A 20,752-nucleotide genomic window follows, 5' to 3' on the forward strand; every position below is an offset into this window, starting at 1 on the left:
CACGGCTCCGCTCAGGGCAGGGAGGGGCCGGGGCGGCGGCGGGGGCGGGACGGGGTTGAGGGGACCGGGGATACTGGGGGCACTGGGGATACTGGGGACGCTCGGGGCACTGGGAGGACAGGGTGCGCTGTGAGATATGAGGAGGACTTGAGGGACTGGGAGCACTGAGGCACTGAGGGACGCTTTGGAGCGCTGATACTGGGGGCAGTGGGGACACTGGGAGCACTGGGAGATACGAGGAGCACTGGGGGGACTGGCGGGCACTGGGAGCAATGGGGACACTAGGAGCACGGGGGGGACTGGGGGACAGTGGGAGAGACTGAGGGCACGGCACTGGGAGGACTGGGGGATGCTGGGAGATACTGGGGGCACTGGGGACACTAGGGCACTGGGAGGGACACTGGGAGATACCAGGAGCACTGGGGACACTAGGGGCACTGGGAGCACTGTGGGACACTGGGAGCAATCGGGACACTAGGGGCATTGGAGGACACTGGGGCACTGAGAGCACTGAGGAAATCTCAGGACTAGGAGCACAGAGGAAATTGGGGACACTGGGAACACAGCACTGGAGGACAGTAGGGGCACTTGGGACATGAGGCACTAGGGGCACTGGGGACACTGGAGGATACTAGGGGCACAGGGGGTTATAGAGGTGCTGAGAGCACTCTGCACACTGGGGACATAGGGAGCACTGGGGACCTGGGACAACTGGGGGTTAGCAGGGTGCTGGGGATACTGGGACAGGGGGACACTGCGGTACTGGTCACACTGGGGACTCTGGGGCCTGTCACAGAACTGAACAGCTCCAGCTCACTGAGGGTTTTGCAGCACATGGCCGCCTGAAATGGCAGCGGGGAAGCGGAGACCTCCACATCCAGCCAGCGGTGGCCGAGGCACTGCCCTCTGTCACTGGTTCCCCCATCAGTTATTAATAGAAACTACTTCACCCTCCTGTCTCATTTTTCTTTTCATCTGGGAACGTTGGTTTTGTTTGTATTTGAATTTTGAACCAATAAAAGAAGCGGTGGTATTTTTTTAATGGTACCTTTTTTTTTCTTTTTTCCTCTAGTAAGACAGGAAAAAGTATGAGCAGGCCCCAAGCTGTGACAACTTAAAGGCAATGGGATCTCAGGAAAATAATAAATGAGACTTGCAATGGCTCGTTTGAAACACACATCGTAATATTCCTCATCCCTAGAGTGAGGCACATAAAACAGCTGTCTTTAAAATTAACTCAGAGAACAAATATTTCTCCCCTCATCTGCATCAGCAAGTTACATCTAAAACATGGGGCCCTGCAGGCTCCGGGCACTCGGTGATGCTGAGAGCCCCATTTTAGAGCTCCTTGCCCTTTTCGCACTGGTTTCACGCCCTGTTGATGTGTACTTTCCATCCTTGGAGCTCTCCTACATTTTGCATTTCCCCTGTAGGATCCATCTCCCCCCACTAATCCAGATTTTGGGGCTTTTTCTCAGAGTATCAGTGCAGGTATCGCCATCCTACAGCTGGCACCTCCCATTTTTTGCATTGCTTTTCATTCTTCGAAGTGAAATGTTGGGATACTCTGCTGAACTTGGGATGTTCTGCTGGTTCTTCCTCTCCAGCGATGTGTGCACCATCAATATTATTATTTTTGTTGCTATTTCCGTTGTTGCATTACTTGTGATTGCACCAGGCTGCCGCGCAGCGCTGGGCTAGCTGCAGCCTGGAAATTGCAAAGTGCACTTTGCCAAAGCTTTTGATGCAAGAATTACTCTCCCATTCAAAATTAGCAGGGAAGACTCACTCAGTGATGTTCAGAACCAAACATCAAATTCACCCCTGCGACAGAACCAAATGTTAAATTCACTGCGGGCACCCAAAACGAGCAGCAACATGGCTTGTCTCACCTCAGCAGTGCTCTGCGGCATTGTCCAAGCCATAGGCATAAGACAAAAAGAAAAAAAGCCTTTTATTTTCAGCTCTGTTGTTTTGCCTTTTTAAAATGCTGCACTCACATTACAGGAGGTTTAGTGGGCTCATGTACTCCCAGGGCAAATTTTGGGTGATGCCCAAAGCCAGCACCTTGAAACACACTCCCTGAGCACCTCCACTGGCTCCTTGAGCTGTCTGGCACTTGCCACAATTCGATAGGACCCCTCAGGCCCCTCCAGAGCACGAGACAGCCCCAAACAAGCATTTTGCTGGTCCTGCTGCCAGTGCTGGGACTCTTCTCTGGGAAGGCACTGGGGTATTCGATACCCAAGGAAGAGCCACAGCCGAGAACCAGGGCAGCAACCTTATTGTGCAACTTTCTGATGGTTGAAGCTGATGAAATCTCCTCCTTGCTGCACTTCTGCCTCCGTTCCTTCCCCCATGTCCCTTCTGGGCTGCCACCAGACCCGCAGCACAAGCAGCAGCCACACCACATGCCCATAGCTCCCAGGCTTGTTTGGCACTTTGTGGGCACAGCCCGGGTTGTGGCAAGCTGCAGGCAGCCCGAGGAGGACCCAAGAGGCTGAGAGCAGCTTGCCCTGGTGATGGGGATGCTGCTGCTGCTGCCAGGGTTGCTCGGTTCCTTCCCTCCCAGCTGGATGCATTTAGGGGTGAGCCAAAGCACAGAACCAGGCAGATCCCCAGAGTAGCAAGTGCTTAAACACATGCTTGGTGTCAAGCAGAAGGAGAGCCCCAGTCAGTCGCTGGGATTACCTGTGTCTAAAAGGAAGCCTTAGAGCAAGGTTTGTTAAGGCAGCAGGAGCCCGAGTGGCAGTTCAGTACCTCTGGGCTCTGTCCAAGACCTGTCTCCAGCTGTGCTTCCAGCAGGTGCCCCAGGTGCATCTTCAGATGCTCAGGTGAGTTTGCCACAGAGCTCAGGCTGCCCACCTCTCAAACACCTTTTTTGATTAAATGCCGCATCTTCTACCCCTTGCTAATTTGCTGGCAACAATCAATCATCTGCTTTGAAAATGGCAGGATCAAAAGCAGGGAACTCAGAACGAATTACATCCAAGAACTGCACAAATTCCTTACTGCTTGTACAGAAACTTCCCTGCAGGGCAGGCGCCAGCTCCTTCTGCATGGCCCAAGGTGCTTGTTTGTGCAGCCTCAGAGGAGTTTTTGTCTTTCTTGGTGCAGAGAACATCTCTTACCGGGCACAACAAGAGTTGACATCTTGGATAAAGGTTTTCCACGTTCCTCCATCTTCAAACACTCATCCTTGGGTATTTGGGGGAAAAGACTTCTCCCAAAGTGCCAACAAGCAGCCCCCTAAAAACAAGCACACTTCCCTGGGAGCAGCCTTGGCTGCTAGACAGCAAAATCCAGAGGCACTTCTTAAAATGTTTGCCTAGACAATCATTTGCAGATTTGGTTAAAGATAATTTTTAAGCTAATTATCCCCTATTAGCAATCATCTTGCCTCGTTTGGTTTGTTTTAAACAGCAGAAGGAATTGCAAATATTGTGAGTGCCTAAGACGTTAAAGCACTAAATACGTAACTGAAAGTCTCAGATTCCTGAAGAAATTAAATATCATTTCCACAGAGCTTTCTCACGCTGCTGTAATACGACATTTGATAAAGCCTGAGCCACTCACCAAGCCCTGACCCCTCTTAAACTCTACAGAAATATTTTGTGTTGAAAGCTACTCTTGTGATCTATCACCCTTTCATCTTTTTAATACGGCAGTACAAGTTTCAAATGATCAAATTAGACAAAATTACTTGCTCCTATGAAGTTAACAACTAGCTGCAAAACAACTGCTGTCAGAAGTAAGGTTAGCAGTTTGAAATTAGCGACCAAGAAGTTTTCGATAAAGCCGTAGCTAACCTTGCTTGCAGATTAAGGAAGAACTAAAACTGTGCTTTGCCTGTTGTTTTTGGGGGCACTGCTGGCTCTAGAAGGCAGAGCAGGGTGCTGGGGATGTCAGTTCTTCATTCAAAGCCAACACAGGAGCTTGTAGAAAGTTGTTTTAGTAATTTGCTAATGGTACAGCCATAAAACTGCGATATTATTCAGGACCACTTACAGTACTCATACTAGAAGCTGCCTTCCTTTCTCCCCAAGTCTTGAAGGATGCTGGGGACACACCAGGAGAGCAGCACACCCATCACATCCTCACAGCTTTCAAGTCCAGAGCTCCTTAGAAGGCTTTCCTGCACATTTTTCTTTTTGTAGAGGTTTCCCCCACAGCAGAGGTGCTTTGTTAGGAAGAAAAACTCCTGGAAAATATGTTGAGAAGAAACGAGCTGAGGCTCTAGCCTCAACTCCAAATGGCCCTGTGTGTAACTAGAGAAGATGGATTCACAGCTGCGCAGTGCCCAGAACAAAGGCTTGTTGGTGCTATCTGTGCTCATCCCACCTGGCTCACACTAACACCTCCTCATTTATAAAGTCACGGTTTGTGACTGAAATCCCAAACTCGCAATCAGGGATCGTGAAATCAAAGAACCACCAGAAGTAAACAGCTGGAGCAGCTTTGTGTCCTCCCGCTGAGTGCGCCAGACTGGAAAAACAACTCTAAAAGCATCCTGCTTCTTCCCCCTTCATTTCTCAGAGGTGCCGTAAGAAAGGCCAACTGTACAAAAGAGGAAACAATTGAACTGATGTTTGACAAAATAAAGCAAGAAGCAGAAAAGCACGTCCTTGATGCCAGCCAGGCTTACCTCCAGCGTCAGCTGTATAAAGAGTGAAATGTTTTGGGACAAACAATGATTTGAGTTGACTCGAGTCTAGCAAGTTAAGTGGTTGAAAAATTTTCTTCCTTGTGTTATGGAAGCTGAAGCACACTTCATTTTGTTTATACAGACAATGGAAAACAGGCTTGTCACCTTCATAATTGTTTCTGGTTCATTTTCATGTATTCTTCTTATTGCAACGTTACAGCTCTAAACAACGCAGCAAGTGTTGCTGGAGAAACAAGTTATTTTAACTGGATTGCATTCAAGTGCCATGACTACACATGATATTAAGTGGCTTTCTAAGAGAAGAACCCGTTCTTTAAGTAACTGTTCTGCAAATTCAAGCTTACACCAATCAATATAAAGCAGCAACAATCACAACACAACTTCATGTAACCACCCTCAAATGTCATCAAGCAAAAATAGTCTTTATTCAAATTTCATGGAAACAGGGATCACTGTACTTTGCAAGACGGGGAAAAATAAAATAAAAAAATTTAATATAAAACAAGGATATTGTCACAATACCAGAATATGGAACTCTACTTTTCCCTACAGATTACTGCAAGTACCTTTTTTTTCCCCCTTTTGACTGTGCTATTCACAACTTTAAGTCCAAAAATATGAAACAAAAGTAGTATGAAACTTAGGACTAGCACTTCCACTAAATGGCATACATCAAAGGGTATCAATTGAAGGGCAAAGATTGTTGAAGCCATCGTACCTACCTATCAGTCATCATTGCAATCTCATAAACCCACCAAGGTGCACTGCTCATTCTCTGTAAGGCTCTTCCTGGAAAACAGGGCAATTTTGGTGCTCTAGGAAGAATTATATTTAAAGAGAACCTTTCTACAGGAGAGTACGTGAGCTGAACAGCCTTGCACCAGGGAGCATTACAGGGAGGGAGCAGTGCAGTTACCAGTGACAGACACACCGTCAGGGTAGTTAAAAATATACAGCATTGACATGTTTTCTACTTCAATCACTTGTGCTACAACTACCAAACATGTACAAAAGACTTCTCAGACCGTTCCAAGCATGGGTGCAGCAAGGTTAGGATCTGGAGCGAGACCTTGACCGTGATCGGGAGTGTGACCTAGAGGCAGACCTAGACCTAGACTTGGACCGGGACCTAGGTTTTGAAACAGATTTTGACCTGGAACGAGAATCTGATTTGACATTTGGTTTGGACTTGGAAATTGACCTAGACCTGGAGCGAGACACCTGATGGGCTGCTGCATCCTCACCCTCCCCTTTTGCCTCCTTTTTGTCAGACTCTGATTTTACATGCTCTTTTTCTTTGGAGACTGACCTGGACCGCTCATGGCTGTCCTTCCTTTTCTTCTTGCTACTTGGTTTGCTGTCTCGCTTGCTGCGCCTCTTGCTTTTCTCACTCTTGCTGTGGCTGCGGCTCCTGCTTCTACTTCTGCTGTCATCCCTGCTTCTCTTCCTACTTTTCCTTTTGTCCTTACTGTGGCTCCTGCTCCTACTCTCGTCTCTACTCTTGCTCCTGCTTCTAGCCTTGCTAATGCTCTTCTCCCTGTCTTTGCTTCTACTCTTCTCCTTGCTCCGACTCCTCAAGCTCCCCCTGGTCTCTCCTCTGTCCTTGCTTCCACTCCTGCTCCTGCTCTTACTCTTCTCCTTGCTGCGGCTCCTGCTCTTTGCTTTCTCATCACTGTTATGGACAGTGCCCTCAGATTTATCTTTGCTTTTGTTCCGTGATTTCTCTGCACTCCTGCTGCGGCTCCTACTTTTATCCTCTTTACTTGGAGTCCTGCTTTTCTCTTTTTGGCCTCTGCTACGGCTCTTGCTTCGACTACGGCTCTTGCTTCTGGAACGGGACACAGACCTGGAAGTACAAAGGCAACACTTTAGTGCAGCTTGGATTTGACTAGCACTCAAATACCGTGCATTAGGGAAAAGAAAAACAGCTTTCCCACTGCAAATTTAGGATGATGCTTCTCATTAAAGTGGGTAAACCGATTTGCTCCACCACAAAGACATACCTGGATCTTGATCTACTCTTGGAGCGACTGCTACTGGCACTGCGGCTCCTGCTCTTATGAGAATGTCTGCTTCGAGAGCGAGACCTGGAACAGAAGCAGTCAGCTCAATGTTAACACATGACCATGGAGAGTTTGTGGTCTCACGGACCCACGTGGGTAAAAGCCCATAGTATTAGAGCACCTTTTGAGCAGCAGAAAGAGGAGCGCATAACACAACGAAGTTACAAATTTAGAGTACCCTTCTCCCTGGGGCTCATCCCCTGCTGCCATGCCTGCAAGTCCAAGTCCATCCCAGTCAAGTCAGAGGTTTGACAACAGCGAGACATTAGGATAAAGCTCTCTGCTCTTCCAGGATGGAATGCTGTTGGGCAGCACTCTCAGATGGTTTCCACTTTCCATCCTTTAAAAGCACAACCTGTTTGCCTGCAGCCTTCCATGAAACTTTAAAACTTATTTGTAAACTAAGAGTCACTATTTTCTCACCCAGCTTTAAGTGGGACAGATAAAATTGGTCTGCCAATGGCATGAAATCCTCCTACCCCTTTAGCTTTTGAGTACATAGGCTATTTTCAATGACATTTGGCAAAGATCTTTTGAACTTCTGAGAAACCCTGGAACCCTTAGGCAGGAGACACAACACGCCAACATTTCCTTTGCTAAAGGCAGAAATAGGTACACTTCTCTTTGCAGCTCACTGCTATGAGGCAGCTACAGAGCAGACACTGCTCATGAGTGCAGAGGACATGAGAAGAGTGGGAATCACAACTGGCTGCAAGAGGAAAACCCACCCAAAAACAGGCTTTAATTCTGTAAGCAAATTGTTCCGAGAACAGTTGAAGCTGGCCTGAATTTTACTACAACAAAGTTCTATCCCAAAATGTTATATGGTGCTGTGCTGAAGCACTTCTCTAAGACATCCAAAGAAAGCAGTAAATCTCTAGAAACAGGGAAGAGGTGGGGGTTTCCAAACCGAGAAAGAACTGTTAGTCCTGGTGCTTGGAGCAGAACTTCGTGTTCAGAGCTGAAGTGTTAAAAGTACCTTCTGTTTCCCTCAGTATGCACAGCTCCACCTGCCATGCCGTGCTCCTCTGCAAGACAGCAAGGACTAGACGCTGCAGTTGGGAGCAGCAGCAGCACACGGTGTTTAGCTGTACCTGTGTGTAGCTAGCGGTACCCACATTCACCAAAGAAAACACCTCTGAGGTTTCATTTCCCTTTGTTACTTCTTGGTAACTAATAAATTCTCAAAACCATTCACTGAGAACTCTGAATATTTCCAAGGTATTTTGGAACCTGCTGCACATTCATGCAGTTGCAGTAAGATTCAGCCCGAAGTACATTATAAGGAGACATACCTTGAGTGGCTTCGGCTTCTGGAGTAAGAGCGGCGCCGTCTTGATCCAGGTCTGTCTTCCACTAATCTAATCTTTCTGCCATTTACTTCTGTCCCGTCCAGCTTTTCAAGGGCTCTTTTCATGTCAGAATAGGATTTGAACTCAATCACACCTTCATTTTTCCTTCCTTTGTGTGCATCTGCATATGTCACTTCCCCTGCCTGACGCATATAATCCTGGAGGAAGAGGACAGAATAACCATTGCCTCAAATCCAGAGTCAGGCTTCCAGGCTCTCTTCATCTCTGCACTGATGCCTGCATAGCCTTGCACAGCCTCTTCTGGTCACACTGACATCAGCAGGGTTTTAACCAAACAGCATTTGCAGAACTAAAGCCAAAATTTCTGAGCAAGCCAAGTAGTGCATCATGATTTCACACAGTTTGTGTGATTAGAACTAAGGCAGCGTTGGTATTCTGAGACAAGTAATCTAACATCTCCCAGTATCTAATATCAATATGGTTGGGACTACGATAAATTTCAAATTACAGAAGTGATTCAAGAAATAAAACGCTCTCTAAATCACATTTTTGAATGTAACTTGGGAGAAGTAATGTATTTAAAGGTTAAATATGAAAAAATGCCTCACACAGGCAAGAAGGCTATCAGCAAGCAGACTTCCCTTTTCAATTACCTAGGGCATTCGTCTAATTCTGCTGGAAGAAAACCCCACACAAATAAGAGCTGAATTAACTTCCCTACTTCATGCTACCTGACTTCAGCTACTACACACATCCACCCTGCTCACAGCAAGCTGCCATGGGGCCACCTCAGCCCCCGGGGACTCGGGCTGCAATGGGAACAGCTCACACAACTTGGTTCCCTTTGGGTTTGACCCAGCTACTCCCCTCTGAGGTACACTGAAACGAAAGCTGGTCAGAAAAGCAATGCATCCAGGAGAGGATTAATCATGCCATGCTCTACTTACAATTTTTAATACCCGAAGCAAAGACAAGCTATCGATGGTGTGAAGCGTTAACAAAAGACATCGGAGTGATCTCAGTACGTACCTGCACTAGTGTTACAGTCACCTACAGACCACTTTGTACTACGTCAAAGTTTGTTTAGAACAAATTTTACACATCCTTAAAAGAGAACCATAAAGAAAGCGTTCCTGTAAGAACAAGTGTTTTTAACCATTGCTGCTAGGTTTGATAAGGAAGCCCTGCCCTTCTGCACCTGCTGTTGGACTTCTGCCCCCTGTCCTGTTTCCCCAGTGCACGATGCAGATAATCCTAAATCAACACTTCAGCACCAGGGCGCTCAGAGGTCCTGCTGTCTACACGGTGTTACCCAACACTTCCACTGCTGCGAATCACTTTCCATTCCTTCAGACTTGGAGAAAATATTAACTTTTGGCAGAGATTTTGCACAACTGCTCATTCTGGAAGCATCCTTTCCCTAAAGCTGCCTTCAGACAGCTTTTCATGGGGTGGAAATTCTTAGCATAGGTTGTGTAAGAACGATGCTATCTGTTCCAAACAGCTCCAGCACCTCAGAAGCTGATGGGTAAAAGCCCAATTAACAAGGACAAACTCCTTTGTCTCTAGTGAATCCTACCACTGGCCTGACTGAAGTCTGTTTTGACAGGGCTTAAAGAGAAGATAAAAATCACCTGTACGTGATGTTGGTTTATTAGGGAAAAATGTTTCTCTCCCATCAGCCAATGACACCAAGCCTGCAAGTGCAAATCCCAGTGTTGCACGCAACATTAACGACTCCGTATATGCAAACAGCACACCTTAAGTCAATAACGATGTCCTTACTTCAAGTCTACTTGTATGCACATGAGCACAGAGACTTGCTAACAAGTTGGAGTTGAGAAAAGACAGGTGTAAATGAGTTTTCTTCAATGAAACAGAAGCTAACCTTTTTACCCTTTGTGCTCTTTAATAGAGTAAGGGTAAAGAAAGGGGCCCCATACCTTAAGATCTTGCCAACTGCAGCGGCTTGACAAATTTTCCACAATCAATCTGTATTCTGTACGGGTAGGAGGACCGTACTTATCTCTTCCGCTTCTTCTATAACCATATCCACCTTTAGGAGGTGACAAGCAGACAGCAGTACTTCAACTAGGGAAATGGAGCACTCACTCTACACCCCCAGACAAAAACGTTCTGCCCCATATGTTTGCAAATCCATTAAAAACTCACCCACCCGCTAGTCTAAATTCAACCCCCCTTGTATAAAACGTTACGAAGGTAAAAAGCATTAAAAGGAACTATTGCAAGCACATAGTTAAAACAAAGCAGAGTTATAATTACGATAAGATTAACATGCAATTAAGTTTAAGTTATTTTTTTAAAAAAAGTTTGAAAGAAGAAACCAAATTAAGCCAGTTGACTAATGTTACTTACATTGCTTACAGCTTTTCTGAATATTTGACATGAATAAAGATTTTCAGGCACCTATTTCAGATTAATCTCATCTGTCTCTAACCCTTGGGATCCTCACCACCCAGGTCTAATGGAAAAAGGTTGCGGTCGTCACATGGCTTCCTTTTTTGGTCAGCCAAGGGCCACAAGTTCAAAGAGCCACTCATGGAAAGGTAACCCAAGGTCAGCAAATGGAACAGGCAGTCATCTTAGCCTCAAAGGACTCTTTTAATTAAAACATTGAGGTCTTTGTTAAAGCTATGTTAAACAGCACATTGCAAATAAACCATTAAAATAGTTAAACGAAATGATAATAATAATAAAAATAGCACAAGAAAAAGTGTTTATTCATTTATCAATTAAAATACTTTAATACAACAAACAAGTTAAATGTTCAGATCAACAGTTACATTTACAGTTACAAAACACTATGCACAACTTCATAGATAAGAATATTTTTTAAATTACTTTTAAAAAACAAGCAAAAATATTTTATTTAAAATGAGTCACGGATACAAATGCATTTTAGTGCTTACTGCGTCCAGAACCGTAACTGCTGTCACGCCGTGGGCCTCTGGCATGCTCAACGATCACTCTCTCCCCACAAAGATCTTTACCATTTAGCTCATAAACTGCATCATCTGCGTCTCGCAGATCATCAAACTCAACAAAGCCATACCTAGAGAGAGGGGAGGTGGGAAAGAGAATCGCTCAGAAGTGACCGGGAGGTGTCTGTACTGCAAACAGCTCATCCCAGGGCAGCTCTGCAGAACCCCACGGGGTACGTCTCTTGTGCCGTCCTGCAGCTCCCCCAGGGGACCTCTCTCGTGCCATCCTGCAGATAACACCAGCTGCAGCCTGCGGGTCACAGCCACCAGCACTACACCCACTACAGACGATGCTCTGCTGCTATAGGCAATACATCGGCTCAACAGCAGTAAGGCTGAAATTGTGTATAACAGGTATTGAATTCATAAGATCCACAGATTAAACAGGTACTGCAGTTTATAGAATCCACGGATTAAGATTTACCCTGATTTTTGAAGAGCCTCTTGGTCCATTCCTGGTTCTGTTGGGCAGCTACCATCACTCCTGCTCTTAAAATGGAAAAAACCCAACCACCTCTGTAAATACACTTTGTCTGCACAACCTCTATGGAAGGTCCAGCAAGAAAGAAGATTTGAAGACAAGCCAGGAGAGGGGATTTTCTTTTAATTGGACTCATTTCGCTCTTGACAATACTGCTGAGTTGGGTAGGAAAAGCAACATGCTCATACAACAGATCCTACACCTGTTGAAATACCTGCAGCTTCCCATACACTGCTGAGAAAGCGCTTTATGCCCAGCGAGTTTCTAACATCCTAGCTTTCCAGACAACATGTAAAGTCCAAACCTCGCTATGGGACTTAAAACCCTGCAACAGTAACCAGGAACAAGGTCCTGGGATGAACCAGGCGTCCAGCTGTGGCCAAGATGCCTGGTAAGGGCAGCACTGGGTGCAGGTCCAGAGGAAAACGGAGAAGGTCTGTGTTTGAGAACATCCAAACTAGCCTTGCTCATGCTTTGAGGTTAGACAGACCAAGCGCAAGAGGAAATATGCAAATGTAAAAAAAATAACAGAAGTGCTTACTTCCAACATTCACATCAACTTTCTGGCATTTGTTTCCTACTGCCAGAAATGCAAAGACGCCTGCAGACCACTGCTTGCCTGGGAAGTTAAAGCCAACATTTTCAGCTTCATCTTCAGAGGTGCCACAGACATCAGTGCAAACGTCAGGCTGCTGCAAGTGCCTAATCCCTGCTGGCTACAGACCTCAGAAGCCTGAGTGGAGGTTTCTTAAATAATTTCTTACAGCTGGTGCTCAGGGACAAGCTGGTGACTTGCTTACGGTTGCAGAGCAAATTCACCGGAGCACTGGAGTAGAACTCAATCCCGCCAGTTTCTAGACGGGCAGAGTTAAACACCTATTTAAAAAAAAAACCACCTTGTATAAAATGCCCTTTACCCAAATGGGTCTGAGAACGAGGACAGAAAGCATCACAGCGCCATTTTTCAGAGCTCAGTGCCTATCTGCAATTGCAAATCATTTCTCCTTCACTTACCTAAGACCCAAGTCCAGGCTTCAAAGCCTCCCGTGCGATACCTGGTGTTATTGCAGCCCTGGGCAGTACCGGAGCCTCCTTCCAGCTGGCTGAGACCTCTCTGGCTGCTGTGGGCAAACACAGACCCTGAACTTGGGTCTTAGCAAGCCAAGGGGGAAAATATCTGTGAGTGCTGGTGGTTTAAGTCATCCAGAACAACAAATCCACAACACAAAAATGCTGGCCTCCTCTTTTAGGTCACTAAATTTTTAAGCATTGTCACTACCTCCAACAAACGATGAGCTGTCAGCAGCTACAGCTTTTCTAGGTAAGGCTGCCCGCATTAACCAGAGAGCTAGGGAAGAATCCAGAGATCGCAGAGAGGTAGCTGCAATCTCACATATGCTCTATAGCTGCACAAACAAAATGTGTGATTGATTTATAACTGAAACAATCACAGTCATTATAAACCCGTTCTGATAGGACCTTCCTTCTCTCTTTGCTTCGATTCCAAAAATAGAGCAAAGAAGCTCTTACGTTTAAATGAGAAGTCACCTGAAAGCAATTACTTACAAGGTGAAGTGTCTGGTAGGCACCCGCCGTGCACCTTCGAGGCACTAAATTTCCAGACAAAGAAACACAGCTGGCGTAGTGGAGGGATGTCTGAGTTTGATCGGAGCACGGCACTGAACTTGCTCCTCTCAAAAACACCCCCAAGAAGCTCCCTGGGAGGCTCACAGTCCCCCACACCACACACTGGACAAAACACAGCCCCATCAGCAGCACCTCACAGCCCAACATCCACAGGCTGAGCCCAGGCACTTGGCCTCCCTCCCCTGGGGGCTGCATTTTGTTGTTGTTCCCCCCAACACTCCCAGGAAGGTCTCACCGAGAGGATTTTGTCTCGGTGGAAGCATTACACATCTCCTCACTTGTTCCAAAAGGAAATACTTAACATTTACCCTGCGCTGTTTGTTCTTTTCACCTGGGAGCACATAAAAAGCAAGTAGCCCTAGAGTAAGATGTTACTGTAATAGAAAAGGAAAAAAGCAGGATTTACAAGATACAACTTCCAGTTACTTAAAAAAAAACAACAAATAAACAAAAACCACAGGACAAGCTTACACAAACCTTGAAAGAGATTGCTGGCTATTAAAGAATACTAAAAATCATATCCCACACCACTCATAAATGAAAGTAATACCGATCCACCTGTTAAATATGTATAATATTGCACCATATGATCCAAAACTGTGAATCAAAAACCTTCAGAAGCACGGTTTTACACCACAGAAAGACACGACTGCTGACACAGCCTTAACTACAGCAATCTGAACCCGCTGTTATATGACAGCAGTGCAAGTAAATCTTCCTTTAAATGTCTACTATTACTACTTCATATGCGGCATAAAACTACTTACTAAAAATGTCAATGCAATTTACTCCGGATAATGTGAAGCTACACCATTTTCTGCTCATGGATCAAAAAGAGGAAAAAGCTACAGAAGGCTGTCCTTACAGCAAGCAATTCCAGCAGACTTGGTGTCCTAGCAGTTGTTTTTTTCTTAATAATCCAAAAAGAAGGAAAATGCAGTTTTCTGAAATTGCTTAATACCTGTAATTAGAGGGGAAAAAAATCATTTTTGTCCCCTTTCAGCTGCTCCCCACCTAGTGCTGTCAAAGCCCCCTGCATCCTTCCCAGCTGGCTCCACAGCCAGCCCACCAAGAGCCTGCCCAAAGCCCACCTCTGGCTTTCACCAGGTGCCAAATTTCCCCCACTGCTCATGGGTGGGTAGAGCCCAGAGCCCAAACCTCATGCCAGGAGGACCTGTGAGCTGCTCCACCTGCCCTTGCCTGCTGGAAGTCCGCAGGATTCCCAGGAGTGCTTCCAGTCCAGCCAAGCTCAACCTGTGACTCCTGTGGCTGCTCCTCAGCTGTTCTGCAGATCCCAAGGAGAAGGAAGAGTCCTGGCTCAGCTCTTGTCCTGCCCTCAACAGATCAAGCTGGCATCTTCCTTAGCTTTATACAACAATTGCTTTGTGTGGACAGACACTACAGAAATGAACTTGGCTCGTGGCACCTCATGACCCCTCTGGATGAGTGAAATCAGGCAAGCATGCATCAACACAAGCAGCCACGGAAGGAGAGGCACGTGCAAAAATTGAGTCTTAGCCTCAGTGTCATTTGGAAAAAAGAATGCAATGCTTCTAGCCCTAAAACATGCTCCTGGAAGTTACTTTGTTGACAGCTTATGGTCTGTCCCCACTCTGCGAGACCTCCTGCTCAGCCGAGGCTACAACCAGGAGCGGGAGAGTCTGGGTGTCATCAAGGAAGAGTCTCTTCAGACAGCTTGAAACACAACACTCTTAAATGAGTTGCTGAAGTTAAAAACTGAAAATATCTAAATTTCATTACTCAACATTTAAACTATTTAAGCATAATTGAAGATTTGGTAGTGATTCTTGGAAGTTCCTGCACAATGGCAAACATTGCCAACAATCTCTGGGCTTCTAACAAAACCGAACACTAAAGCAAAAGAAAATGAAAATCTCACCTTAATATCAGTAAAGGAAAAAAAAACAACACTGGAACTGGAAGGTCACCCTTCTGCCACCTAGGCGCACTGGGTATTGCCGTGTAGTGACACCAACTTGATTTTTTTAAAACTGGCTGCTCGCACTGAAGCTAACGGGTATTAAACATTCTGGTGGGAAAGGCCCAGGGAAATCAGATCACCTCCCTTCAGGCAACACACACAGATTTTGAGCCTGGCTAGATGAAAGAACTGAAGTTTGAAGCTTTTAGCTTTGATCTCTGTCCCTCAACGTGTTGGAGAAGCTGTGTCCCTCCAACTTGCAGGGATTTTATCAGATGAAGCCATGCGTGCTCGACAGCTGCTCGGGGTGATGCAGGGCAGGTGAGCACACAGGTAGAACTATTTTTTAAAGCTAGGGCAAGATTACAAATTGGTTTTGCCCCCCAGTGGAAGCTTTCAGCTCTTAAGTTATTACTGCTAGCTTTCAGCATGTTTTTAGAACATAAAAAAGCAGGCTGAGAAGTCCAATGTTCTGGTCACTTAACGCACGTACCGCTGCCATGCACGGCTCCAGTTGTCAGTGCAGTTCTGAGTAAGAAGAAATATCAAAACTATCAGCATACAACTACAAATTGCAAATTGAAATGGAGAATCCTACAAGAACTGGATTTCTAATTTTCCTGTCCTTCCCCTGAGTAAACACTGCTCCCAGGCTTTGAATTGCAAGCTTAAATTACAATTAGCAGCAACCGAGACCCAGCTAAGCTTTTAGGACTCCACCGAATCACATTCCAGTTTCATCTCCTTGCTCAAGCATTTCAGCTTAACTGCTAAAATACTGCAAGGCTAATCTCCTGCAGGCTGAGCACTGAAGATAGCCCACAAGTTTTCAGAAGAAACTGGAAGACTCTTTAAGTTAAACACTGTGAAGTCATTCCTAATCATTTGCTAAGCACTGCTAAAAATAAGCTGAGGAGAAAGGATCAGAGGGCAAACAAAGCCAACGGTAGAGTAACCTGGCAAAAGCACAGCGTGAGACTGACCCAAGCAGAAGGACGTAAAATGAGTAAATGCTGTCAAACTGGCATTTGAATACAAGCCACTAGTAGTTCCTGCATCCCTCCACCTGCAACTTTTGAACTCTGTCTCCCCCAAGTGAACTTACACATCGCTCCAGAGCCAAAGTCACTTTGGCATCACATTCAGGATATTTTAGGGCTGTGCCCTCCTTCCCCCTCTCCACCCCAAAGCACCCATTACAACTCACGCTCAGGATGCCACAAGTCTGACCTTTCAAGCTTTGGCTGCTGAAGCTCACGCACAAATCAGCTCTGGCCCCCACGCTGCATCCCCCCAGCCTATTTCCAAATATTCAGCTGGGATTTCAGGGCTGGGCCTTGATAGTTATTTCTCAATAAAGCAAGAAGACAAACCCATTAACTGCATCACACACGTATTCTAGCTGTTCTATGGCTGTTATTAAAGTCTTTTTTCCTCTGACATCTGCCTGAAAAAGAAACATTTCCTTTAAAGGTTTTATAGAGCAAGAGGAAAACCAACTCCCCCTGCACCTTCAAGGATGCACAGCAGAACTGAAATATTCGAGCACTTTGTTTTCCAGATTTTACGGCCAATCTACAATACCACCTGAAGCTGGGTTGGCCAAAACACTGACACGTGCATGCTTGTTTGTTTGAACACTGGCTTTTATTCATCTTGTAAACCTGTTATTATGTCCACCTACCAGTAAAACCAGTACAAAAAGCTTAATGAGCCTTTTTGTGCTCCAGGACTAACTTTTACAAGACATTCCTCTTCTCCACTTCTAAAGCAAAAATAATAACCGCCTCTCTTGGCTAATAAGAATAAAATCCATATTCCACTCAGTTTTCCTAAACAAGACTTCAAGTTGGGTTTCTTGTAAAGACGCCAGCACTCATTAGGCCGGCGGCTTTAGATATTGGGAAAACAGGGGAACGGGGAGGGGGAAATGGAAATAATTTGTTTTTCTCTTGAAAATCCATACTTGAATGTCTCAGGCAAGTCCTGGTGGAGCAGGATCCAAGAGCTCTAGATGCAGCCAGGTGTCCTGACTAGAGCAGCACACGTTACGAACCGAGCATGATGCCGGGGGAAGGCCGCCCACACCAGTTGCTGCTCCCCGTTTCCCCCCCCCTCCATCCCCACGAGCCAGGCACCCATGGGTGCTCAGGAGGAAGCGGTTGTTTGGGTGCAGACCCTGGCAGTTGCACGCAGGGGGCTCTGGGCTGTGCCCCCCACCAGGGCCGCAGGTGCTGCCAAGGGGATTTCACAGCTGGGCTTGTGCCCTAAGGGGAACCCCTCCTTCAGGGTTCAGGGGAGGGCCATGGGAACCCATCCCCTAAAAACAGGGCCCCCAAACAGCGCACAGGCACCCTGACACCCCCATTGCCCCCATCACACCCCCAATTACCCCACAGGCCACCCATTGCACACAGGCCCAGGCACCCTTCTCCCCCCCCCCCCCCCCCCAGAGGGGACAGAGGCACCCTGACCCCCCAATTAACATTGAAACCCCGACACCTCCCCCAGAAACCCCCTCCTCAGAGTGGGCCCTGGCACTCCGACACCCCCATTACCACAGCAACCCTATCCCCCTTCCCCCAAACCCCACACACCCCAGGGACACCCTGACCCCCCTATTACCATAGGAACATACTCACCCCTTCCCACCACCCCCCCAAAAACCACCCCAAACCCCCTAACCCCTCCTAGAGACCTCCTGACCCCCCATTACCATAAAAACCTAACCACCCATCCCCCTCCCAAACCCCTAAAACCCCTCAAAACCCCCAAAACCTCCCCTGAAGCACCCTGACCCCCCCAAATTACCATGGAAACCCAGCCTCCACCCCCCAAAAAAAGAAAACAACTCTCAAATCCCCCCAAAGACTTCTTGACCCCCCCCCATTACCACAGAATCCGCCACCTTTTCCCCAAAAATCCCCCCCAAAATCCCCCTCACAACCCCCGGAGCCACCCTGACCCCCTATTACCATGGAAACCCACCCCCCCTTCCCCCAAACCCTCCTAAACCCCCCCTAAAACCCCTCAACCCCCCCTCCTAACACCCCCTTGTTACCATAACAACCCCCCCACCCCTCCCCATGTCCCTCCCCGACCCCAAAACCCCCCTCACGGGGCGCTCCCCCCTCATACTCCCCCCACCCCAGGGCAGCGGGGCCCGGCCCCCGCCCTCCCTCCCCTCATGGCCGCGCAGGGGCCGGGCGGGGCCGGCTCCACGCACCCGTTTTTGAGGTCCACCTCCAGGATCTTGCCGTAGCCCTTGAAGAAGCGCTCCACGTCCCGCTCCCGCGCCTGGTAGCTCAGGCGGCCGATGTACACCCGCGGCATCGCGCCCGGGGGGGGGCGGGATGAAGGAGGAGGAGGAGGAGGAGGAGGAGAAGGAGGAGGGGAGGGGGGGAATTGAGGGGGGATGAGGGGCGGGGCGCGGCGTCATGGCGCCGGGAGGGGACGCGGGGGGGACGTCTGTGAGGCCCCGCCCGCGCGTAGGGCTTGGGGCTTAAAGGGGTAATGGCGGGAGGGGGGGGTTGGGGGGGAGGTATTTTGAAGGTGGGGGTGGGATGGGGGCACCCTGTGAGGGTCCCCGCCCCGCTTTGAGGTCCTGTGTGGGTCCCTGTGTTGTGTTATAGGAAGTCACCACATAAGGTCCCTGATGAGGACCCCTATGAGAACCCCCTATGAGGTCCGCGATGAGGTCCTATGAGGGCTACTAAGAGGATCCCCTATGAGGTCCTATGAAGACCCTCTTTGAGGACCCCCTATGAGGTCCCCTATGAAGATTCCCTATGAGGATTCCCTATTAGGATCCCATATGAAGACCCCTACAAGCGACCCCTACAAGGGACCTCTATGAGGACTGCCTATGAAGACCCCGATGAGAACCCCCTATGAGGTCCGCTATGACATCCTATGAGGGCCCCTATGAAGATCCCCTACGAGACCCCCTGTGAGGTCTTATGAAGATCTTCTATGAGGACCCCCTATGAGGTCCCCTATGAAGATTCCCTTTGAGGATCTCCTATAAGGGTCCACTATGAGGTCCTGTGAAGATCCCCTATGAAGACCCTCTATGAGGTCCCCTATGAGGAACCCCTATGAAGACCCCCTATAAGGACTCCTATGAAGACCCCTGTGAGGTCCTATGAGACCCCCCCCAATCACAACCCTCGATTAATTAAATGCTGAGAACCTCACTGACTCCTTCCCCTTCACCCCCCCCCCCCGACTGAAAAACACACTTTTGCCCCCCAAAATGTGAGATGGGCACTGCAACAGTTCTGTGGGATGCTGCTTGGTGTGAGGATCCTGCTCCAAGTGCAGGTGTGCCCCCGGCACCCCCTGTATGGGCAGCAGGCCTGGGGGCTCAGCAAGCAGCTGACCCTCCATGCAATGAATTTGGGGAGTTCCCAGCGGGACCCAAATACCTCATTTCACATTTGGGGCCTTTCCCCTCTTTGTTCTCCCGGGTTCTCACCACCACAGCCTGCAGCGAAGCTCCCCCAGCTGGACAAGGGCTCCCACGTGGATTCTCTGGTGTCTGCTTGGGGCCAAACCCCACTTGCACACAAGCAGCTCCCCGTTCTGAATTGGGGCTCACAGGGCTTTATGGCATGTCTGTGGGGTCAGCTCTTCTGTCAGTGTGGCTGGAACTGGCTCCTCACCTCAATAATGGGGAATACATGCAAAAGTATATTCTGTCACAGGATGTAGATTTGGGGTGAAAATGGCTGCTTTCAGGGGTTTTCGGTGCTAACAGGGCAGAGCCATCCCTGTCTCCATACATTGCCCCAAAATGTGATCCTACAGCAGGGTTTAGCAGGGTGTGAATGGCCCCCATGCAGCCAGCCCAGCTTTCCTCCTCCTGCAGCAGGAGGGTGTCCTGGCTCGTGGCAGGAATAGTGCAGCCAGCAGGGCCAGGGAGGTGATCGTCCCCCTGTATCTGCTCTGGTGAGGCTGCACCTCGAGTGCTGGGTTCAGCTTTGGGCCCCTCACTACAAGGACATCGAGGCCCTGGAGCGTGTCCAGAGAAGGGCTGCAAGGCTGGTGAAGGGCCTGGAGCACAAGTCCTGTGAGGGGCGGCTGAGGGCACTGGGGGGGTTTGGGCTGGAGCAGAGGAGGCTCAGGGAGACCTCATTGCTCTCTGCAACTGCCTGGAAGGAAGGGGTGGGGAGCTGGGGTCAGCCTCTGCTCACAGGGAACTGTGCCAGGAGCAGAGGGAACGGCCTCGAGTTGTGCCAGGGGAGGTTCAGGCTGGCAATGAGGAGACATTTCTCCTCAGCAAGAGCGCTCAGGCGTTGGGACGGGTTGCCCAGGGAGGTGGTGGAGTCCCCGTCCCTGGGGGCGTTCAGGGAGAGGTTGGACGTGGTGCTGGGGGACAGGGTCAGGGGGTGGTGGTGGTAGGGGGTGGTTGGACCAGATAATCTTTGAGGTCCTTTCCAACCTTAATGATTCTGGGATTCCACGATTCTAAAGAAGAAACCAGCTGCAAAGGCGAGTTTTTCCCTCTCCCAGGGTTTGCATTTGTGCAAGCAGCTGGCTCCAGCACAGTCCTCAGTCCCCGCCAGAGCCTGGTGAAAGCACTGGGACAGGCAGGAGCTGCTGGGGCAATGCGGGAAGCAGAAGGGACACGCGATGC

At 48.3% G+C, this 20,752-nt stretch overlaps 1 protein-coding gene across 2 annotated transcripts; it reads right to left on the bottom strand.

Moving 5' to 3' along the window:
• Positions 1–5,067: 5,067 nt before the first annotated feature.
• On the bottom strand, positions 5,068–18,518 carry SRSF4 (serine and arginine rich splicing factor 4). 2 transcript variants are annotated; one of them, XM_027443827.3, is made up of 6 exons: positions 18,341–18,518; positions 10,973–11,115; positions 9,986–10,098; positions 8,025–8,239; positions 6,670–6,753; positions 5,068–6,512 (listed from the first exon to the last, which is right to left on the bottom strand). In XM_027443827.3, exons 1-6 carry the CDS (start codon positions 18,445–18,447, stop codon positions 5,717–5,719), a joined length of 1,458 nt encoding a protein of 485 aa, XP_027299628.2. In that variant the 5' UTR covers positions 18,448–18,518; the 3' UTR covers positions 5,068–5,716. The 2 variants fall into 2 exon arrangements, with proteins under 2 accessions (XP_027299628.2, XP_038023290.1); XM_038167362.2 differs by lacking the exon at positions 18,341–18,518 and adding an exon at positions 10,419–10,661.
• Positions 18,519–20,752: the final 2,234 nt, after the last annotated feature.

Source organism: Anas platyrhynchos, chromosome 24 (genome assembly GCF_047663525.1).
Source record: "Anas platyrhynchos isolate ZD024472 breed Pekin duck chromosome 24, IASCAAS_PekinDuck_T2T, whole genome shotgun sequence".
NCBI classification, from domain to species: domain Eukaryota; kingdom Metazoa; phylum Chordata; class Aves; order Anseriformes; family Anatidae; genus Anas; species Anas platyrhynchos.